Raw genomic sequence first — 8676 nt, 5'->3', positions numbered from 1 at the left:
AGATCTGGCAGATGCTATGGATAGGCAGTTCCTCGGGGGACAGGGCGCGTAGTCGCAGACGTAGGGGGACAGGTCAAGCAGTGAATGCATTAAATCATAGAGCTCAATTTTGTTACTTTCCTAAATTTTTTGTTCACTCAATATAATTCTCCAAACAGGAGAACAAGGTTTGTTTAACGCTTTGGAAATTTCACTTTTTCATGTGTATGTATGGGAGGAGGAGGGAACATAACCTTGCTTGCTTAAAGTAAACAGGTCTATCGGCCTAGTTATAAGACTTGTTATTTCTTTAAATTATCAGATTTCACAACAGATTTCGACACTTATTTAGTCCGGATGATATCCGATCCTCAAAACCGAAATAATATTTCGATGATATACTTTAATTAGTTTGTGAGAGTCGATCGTGGAATTTCCTATCATGTTGTGCATGAATCGTGAGGAGAATCCCCCCCCCCCCCAACTCGTAATTTGAAAACTACAGTACTTACAAAAGCGATGTATACTGTGATTCGTAGCTAAGATGAACAGGAATTTTTTTCGATGATGTGACTGAGGAAAGCGAAAAAAACAACTTTATCGTTAAGAAATCATTGCGGTCTGTTCCAAGTCAAGGCATGGTTGAGCAGGCCATAAAACATGGCGGCTTCAGACCCCAGCGTGGTTACACAGGAAACGCTTTGAGACCCCAGAGAGCGAGGTGGCCAAGGATCTCCCAATGAAGGATATAATTAAATAAGGCCGTTAATTATATCTTCAAAAGGGATGTTTTTATTCACCCAAACACCCAATTCTCACTCTTGAACTTCCTTGGAGTTTTCTTAGTATGCTTGCAACGTTTCAAGCTGTGAGGTTTTATGGTTTTGGAGTTATGGAGGAGACACCCACACTGACACCCACACTGACACCCACACTGACACACACACTGACACACACACTGACACACACACACACATACACACACACACACATACACACACACACTGACATTTATTAATATAGATGAGCCAAGCGACTGGTCGGCATGCCTCGTGCTGTCAAAGTTTTATTGTGATGTACTGATGGATACATGTGGACATGTCATCTTGTGTGTTTATGCAGCATACGATGTTTTCGAAGGAGGAGCCGGAGACGCAGTGTTTGCAGCAATGAAGAGGAAGGAAGCAAATGTGATGCTGCAAACAAATTGAATGAAGTTAAGAAAAGTGAAAAAGAAAACGAAATTGAGGAAATGAACAATGATGAAATTGAATGTGTTGTAAAACCAACAATAGAGGAGAGTGAAACGATGATCATATCTGAAACTCCTGAATCCTCATACCAAGATACCGAAGGTCCTCAAAGGGAGGAACACAAGGACAGCATGTCCAATGATTGGGATGAAGTTCTTCATAAGGAAAACTTTTCAGATGACCAACGAGGCACGGATATGGAATACAATAATGATGTCGCTCCGCAGATTGATGACACAGTTAAAGAAGTGATTCACCAGGAAGATGACATCATCCCTGATTGTAGCAAAGATGAAACAAAACCAACTCAAGAAATCGATGAAATTGAAGGGAGTGAGAATTCAGAAAAGGATCCAAAGACTGAACATGTATCGCATGAAACTGCCGGGACCATTGGTGATGGAGAGCAGGTCGATCACACCATGGCGGAGGAAACGATCGGGCAAAATGAACCATGTGTAGAACTCTTTGGTGATGAACGAGACTCACTTGAAATTTGGGATATAGAACAGGAGAATGAGAATGATGATGTTACCGACGGGATAGATCACCAGAATGAGAACGATGTTGTCACCAAGGAAAATAAATTGCAATTAAATGAGAAACCACCTGTCATGGGATTTCACAGTGAAAAAGGGCCAAAGGAGCTAAAGAACGCAGTGAAGGAGGTCGGGGAATTGAACGAGGAGCCCCGAGAGAAGAAACCTGTTGAAGTGAACGTTTCGAGCCAGAAACCTTTTGGGAATAGTGAGAGACCCGGTGAACAAAGTGAAGCTGATCGAGTTTCAGGCACAACCGCAAGTGTAGCTGCTTGTTCTTCTGCACCAAGTAGTCCAAAACTCCTCGTTCACCAGAAAATTGCACAAAAGCAGGATTCCATTGGGTTTGAACAAAGGGGATGTACATCTTCTCATTGTGCTAGAAAGGAAATGGAGGAAACATCAGTGAAAGAGGTACCTCATGAGGAGAGAGGATTCGGACCTGAACGAAAACCAAGATCAGGATGGAACCACATAAACAATTACCCTCATCAGAATGGCAATGAGTCAACAAGGGACCGTGCACAAAAGAAGGGTTATGTCGGAGTCAAACACAGTGGATATGCAGCTCCTTATAATGGGAGAAATGAAATGGAGGAAATGGCATTGTACGATGTCCCTCATCAGGGGAGAGTTTGGAAACCTAAACGAGGAACAAGAGGTGGATGTAACAACAAAAATAATCACTTTCAGCAGTATGGGAATGAGTCAAGGAGGGAGTACCATGCACAAAAACAGGATGATTTCGGAATTGAATACAGGGAATATGGAGGTACTTATAATGGGAGACATGAAATGGAGGAAATGTCAGTGTACGACATCCCTCGTGAGGAGAGAGGTTGGAAACCTAAACGAGGAACAAGAGGTGGATGTAACAACAAAAACAATCACTTTCAGCAGTATGGAAGTGAGTCAAGGAGGGAGTACCATGCACAAAAACAGGATGATTTCGGATTTGAATATAGGGAATATGGAGGTACTTATAATGGGAGATATGAAATGGAGGAAATGGCATTGTACGATGTCCCTCGTGAGGAGAGAGGTTGTAAACCTAAACGAGGAACAAGAGGTGGATGTAACAACAAAAATAATCACTTTCAGCAGTATGGAAGTGAGTCAAGGAGGGATTATCATGCACAAAAACAGGATGATTTCAGATTTGAATACAGGGAATATGGAGGTACTTATAATGGGAGACATGAAATGGAGGAATTGTCAGTGTATGACGTCCCTCGTGAGGAGAGAGGTTGGAAACCTAAACGAGGAACAAGAGGACAGAACCACAAAAATAATCACTTTCAGCAGGATGGGAATGAGTCAAGGAGGGAGTACCATGTACAAAAACAGGATGATTTCAGATTTGAATACAGGGAATATGGAGGTACTTATAATGGGAGACATGAAATGGAGGAAATGTCAGTGTACGATGTCCCTCATCAGGAGAGAGGTTGGAAACCTAAACGAGGAACAAGAGGTGGATGTAACAACAAAAACAATCACTTTCAGCAGTATGGAAGTGAGTCAAGGAGGGAGTACCATGCACAAAAACAGGATGATTTCGGAATTGAATACAGGGAATATGGAGGTACTTATAATGGGAGACATGAAATGGAGGAATTGTCAGTGTACGACGTCCCTCGTGAGGAGAGAGGTTGGAAACCTAAACGAGGAACAAGAGGACAGAACCACAAAAATAATCACTTTCAGCAGGTGGGAAATGAGTCAAGGAGTGTCAGAAGATATTGATCTGAAACCACTGGGCTGCACAATCTCCATCACATCACTCAACAACCATTCAATCCACCTCCTCAAATGGAACCATCCCATTGGTTTCAACGTAAGTTGCCAAGATTATTGCTTTATATTATAAATTATTCCAAACTTTGTCAAAACTACATGATCTTCAACTCTATCATGTTCCATTTTGTCTCTGCCTGAGAAATGTTGAGAACAAACTAATATTTTGCTGCACTCTGAGCCAGACAAGCAGCAGATAAATCTTCCAATCAGTGAAAGCCTGGCTTGAGTGTTGATGGGATCTGTCTGAAGGTCAGTGTGTACACCTGGGTGGGTGATCATTAAAATTAATTATTTGGAAATTTTAATGTAAATCCAGTGGAGCTTGTGATGAAAAAAATCAAGATGTGAAATTGAATGGTAAAAAAAGAGAAATTGAACTGAGATGCAGAAAACAAGAGAGAAAATACACGAGTATTTCCAGGATTGTGTTGACAGGCGTGATAATGATGGAGGTTATGATGACAGTGCCATTGAATGGTTTTGACTTCATTTTGTTGATGTGTGCAGAGGAAGAAGTCATAGTCATGGCCACTGGAGAAGAGGATGCGATGTTTGGTCGTGGATCTATCATCACTCCATTGTACAAGCGCTCCAGGAATGTAAGATGAAACATCAGACTCTTACAAATGGCTGATTCAAGATTTTTTTTAAACAAACACCTGTCTCCAGAACTACAACTTCTTAAACCTTCCACAGACTTTATTTAATCACTTGTACCCTTTTTGTCCATGTTTATCAATTTGTCACTTCCTTGTTCAAAACATCATGAATATTGTTGCGGGCCGGGGGTTGGGTGAGAAGACCACCAGGGGGAAAGCTATCTCGGGTTCCCACCAGACTCGCCGGAATTGCAGGCTGTCACACACGGATAATTCCGTGACGCAGCGGGTCGCTAACTGACCCTGGACACCAATAATTCAACAGCGTGACCGAAGGTCCTCCGTCTAGTTTATCCGGTTACCGAGAAAAATAGCCACGTGATCTAATTATCAGGGGACACGCCCTCAGTACGCCTTGTCCAAACCAGATCACCTTACCGGATCAGATGCAGCCGAGCGACACAGCCAAGGACGTACCGGCTAAAATGAATGGATCATTGGGAATAAAGTCCCGGCTCGGTTCGGATATGAACCATGCTGGAGCAATGAAAGAAAAGACAAAAACGAGCTGGGAACATTTCTACAAAAGGATTTATTACAGGCAGGTGAGGAAAGGTATGTGACACAATTAATAGCTTTTATTGTTGTGTGTGAGCAGAGATAGGAAGAAAAGTGTGAGGTACGGTAATAAACAAGCAACTTCCAAAAGCAGACACAGAACAGAGTTATCCCGATATAATTATTGTGCACTCTTAACTTAAATGAGGACAGGTGCCATGACACACGCACACACACACACACACACACAATGAAGAGGAGTTAATGAGAAGAAAGAGGAGAGGAGATGAGGCTAATGGTCTCTCAATACCTTGCACGATTGACCGACCGCACCAAAAATATGTTTTAGGGGATGCTCCGCTGGGTGATACCTCCCTGACAGCTGGCCCGTCGTTTCCCACTTTGTGGCACTTTGAGCAGCTAAGCGTCGATCCAGAGAATGCAGAGCGATCATCAGGTGTGAAGGACGGACTTTGGGCAGAGTCAGAAACCAGTGGGTGGAGGAAGGCAGAGTCCGGAGCAGTGGTTGGAGAAAGGCGGAGTCAAAACGAGTGGGTGGAGAAAGATGGACAGGATCAGTGGGTGGAGAAGGCGGAGTCCAGAGCAGTGGGTGGAGAAAGCGGTAAGGTGGTGAAGAAGGCGGAGCCAGCAGGCGAGTTGGTGATGAAGGCGGGGCTAGCAGATGAGGAACGCTGAGCAGGAAAAGACGACCACGACAGCCCCGCGACCCGTCCTTTTATAGTCCCTGTGGTGCGGGTGCGGGTGACGACCTGAAGTGATGTGTCGCCACCCGAATCGGGCGCTCTGGTTGGGCCCCGGCCAGTACACGGGCCAGCCGCCATGACCGGAAGCAGCTCCACTTTACTGCCGGCCAGATGGTTCCAAGCTGCGGAATCGTCTCGCTCCGAGCACCGTGTCACGAATCGCCCTGCACCGAACTCCCGCCTGTCCACGGTGACCGGCGGTCAGCGCCGGTCAATGCACTGCTTCTCTGTAAGTCATGTGGCCTGAGCCGTACAGCGCACCTTTGCCTGGCTGCAGCTTCGCTGGGTGGAGAGGCGAGAGGACGTTCGCCGTCCGCGGGAGACACCCGCGGCCGCGGTGGTCAGCGAAGACCGACGGTAAGACACTATGCTCACACATGTACAGACCCAAACAAGATGTGTGCCACTCACGCCCCACTCTGTGCGATAATAAATTATCCCAGGGCTGTGCGTGGGTCCGCCGCCATTGAGCATGTGGTCTTTTATCAAAAGCGGTGGTGTGAGCAGTGCCATTCCCGATCTGTGTAATGAACCGAAGGAAAAGGTTGGATATAATTATTGGATGTAGGTTTGGGTTGAAGAGAGGATAGATATAAGTATTAAATGGAGATTTGGATTGAAGAAGAAGATGGATACAATTATTGGACTCAGAAATGGGTTGAAAAGAGTGCGCCGCATGCGTACTGTAAGTTGTTAGCATTTGGTGTGTTGTTTTTCCATGGCTGGCCTTCGCGAGGACCCCTTCTTACAGCGAAGGGCATGCGGCCGCGGTTTCCTACAGGTGGGTGTCCAAGGGCAATGCCTGCCGGCCTCTTCACGAGGACCCCTTCTCACAGCGAACGGCGCGTGGTTGCGGTTTTTACAGATTGTTGTCCGAGCCCAGTGCCCGCTGTCCCCCATGAGGACCCATTGCTTGGATTTATCTCAGGAATAGCGAAAAATAATTGGAATGAGTTCAGAGATTTAATCAGACCCAGCTAAGAGAATTGCACAACCCACTGTCCCGTTTGACCCATTAGACAAGAAAGAAGGGACGACCTGAATGTACATTAATGAAATAACTGTCTGGGGACCACTGTAGGTTGGATGCCATCGCATTGGAGAGATGCGGTTTCCAGAACCACAAAAATATAATAATTATGAGTGAAGAGAATTTAACAGTTAGAATGATTACATGAAGCAGGTGAGGTATCTCCCTGATTCGTACAATCAGTCACTCCAGAAGGGAACTGCATCCACTAACCATGGCGGTTGCTGCATGACTTCATTACTGTACATCATGTGTAATTGAACTGCAGCCATTAATCTGATGACTCCTTGCACTATTTGGTCTTCCCTTGATTACTGTACGAATACATTTTTACTCCAACATTATCTTAAAATTTTTCTTTCTTCCTTCCATTTAGCTACTGTCATCATCTGGATCGGCTTGAAATATTCTTCCGCAACATCTCCAGCCCTTGCTGCGACCATATTCTCTTCTTCCTCATCAGCTCAAAGACTTGGAAAAAAAACAACAAAAACGAAGGTGATTTCTGATTGACCAACAACCTTCATTCACTATTACAAGCTCACCAAACTGATCTGCAGATTCCATTATAATCACTTCATTCAAGATCTACTTAAAATACTGCAGTAAATTACCTTTGCAGTTCAACAACCAAGACCTAGCAAACGAGTTCTACCTTGTAAACTCACAAAATTCGGGAAAATCAGGAAGAGAGTTCTGCCAAGATGGCTCCCAATGTGGAGACCTACCTTGGAGACTCAGGAAATTCAGGAAAAATCAGGAAGAGAGTTCTGCCAAGATGGCTCACAATGTGAGACCTACCTTGGAGACTCGGGAAATTCAGGAAAAATCAGGAAAAGTGTTCTGCTTTGGAGACTTGAAAAGCAGGTTCTATTTTGGAGACTCCACTTATGGGTTCTACCTTAGAGACCTTTGGAGTTCTCAACATATCGATGTAATACTGTTTTGGATGGTGCTTGATGAGAGGCGAGTTCTATTGATTAAATATTTATGAAATGATCTACTATTTCATTCGATATTCGATAAGTGATGTATTTATTTATTTATTTATTATTTTTCAGCAAAATCAAGGAAGTGCTGGGAATACCTCAGATTTCTTGAGACATTTATGAAATATCTCTCCCTTTCTACGTCTTCCAACTTGAAAGAACAGAAACTTCATTGTCAAGAAAGAACTGACTCAAGAGTTCTTCGGTGGTTCAAACTCGTGTTGGTGTTTGAAGTTTTAGTTCAATGTGTTTAATATTCAATGTTTGCTGCATTTTTACCATTGTGCTGTATTATATCCCGGAATAAACGGATAAAAACACTAATATCGGTATTTCTGAGTATTGTCGCTTGCTATAAGTAAGAAAACTGAATTTAGAACCATTATAAACCCCACAATGCACCTCTTGGTCGACAATGTAGACGAAACACCAAGATACTCAAACATGTAATACACGGATGACGATTATTTTGGAAAGCGACCCCGAGCAGCCGTTCCTCATCATTTCTCAAAATGTGCTGAACCTAAATTTAAAGGTTGTATCCCAAGGTGCCTAAATCCACCCTCAAACTTAGTTCTCTGCAAAATAGTCACGGTGCTGCTGAAAGCAACCTCACCATTACAGCCGGAATGTCGGTGAGTCATTGGATGCTTGTGTTAGGCCATTGCGACCTTCTCTCCCAGAAATGTGATTTTAGCCCCATGCTACTGGCTGAATAGATGCTTCATTTTCCGACAACCTTTCCTCTTTTCCTTCACATCAGATCTTTACACATGCTACGTTATCAAATTGGTTGTAATAACATCATGTTATGCTAAAGCGTGCGGAACACAGCAATCTATGATAAATGGATGAGGTGTGTGTGTGTGTGTGTGTGTGTGTGTGTGTGTGTGTGTGTGTGTGTGTGTGTGTGTGTGTGTGTGTGTGTGTGTGTGTGTGTGTTTGAGGCATGTTTTTTTGTGGAGCTCCACTGCAAGTTTCTGATGTGGAGTGTGATACACTAAAATGATCATCATGAACTCCTGAGTTGAGTTGTGCTAATCAACTACAAACAACCCAGAAGAATTCCCACGTTTTAAACTGATGCTTTGTTAAGGTGTATAGAGCAACTTACTAGGTCCTTCAGTGGCATGGCATTCTAATATTAAAAATAATAATAATAGGG

General features: G+C 43.7%; 1 protein-coding gene across 5 annotated transcripts in view; it reads left to right on the top strand.

Annotated features, from left to right (window-relative positions):
* The window catches only part of LOC147025307 (uncharacterized), an 11654-nt gene extending 3820 nt beyond the window's left edge, over positions 1-7834 (top strand). Inside the window, exons 3-6 of one of the 5 annotated variants that reach the window (XR_015059455.1) lie at positions 1102-3608; positions 4079-4170; positions 6899-7020; positions 7584-7834. Coding sequence is in view for 1 of the 5 variants with exons in the window: in XM_085886169.1 (XP_085742295.1) it covers positions 1102-3517 (2416 nt within the window). In the remaining 4 variants the exon portion in view is untranslated. The other 4 variants (XR_015059453.1, XR_015059454.1, XR_015059452.1 and 1 more) reach the window with 4 other exon arrangements.
* The last annotated feature ends 842 nt before the right edge of the window (positions 7835-8676 follow it).

This window comes from Eptatretus burgeri, chromosome 6 (assembly GCF_056783735.1).
Source record: "Eptatretus burgeri isolate ZD-2024b chromosome 6, Ebu_testis_v1, whole genome shotgun sequence".
Taxonomy (NCBI): domain Eukaryota; kingdom Metazoa; phylum Chordata; class Myxini; order Myxiniformes; family Myxinidae; genus Eptatretus; species Eptatretus burgeri.
This window is presented reverse-complemented; position numbering and strand designations above follow the sequence as displayed.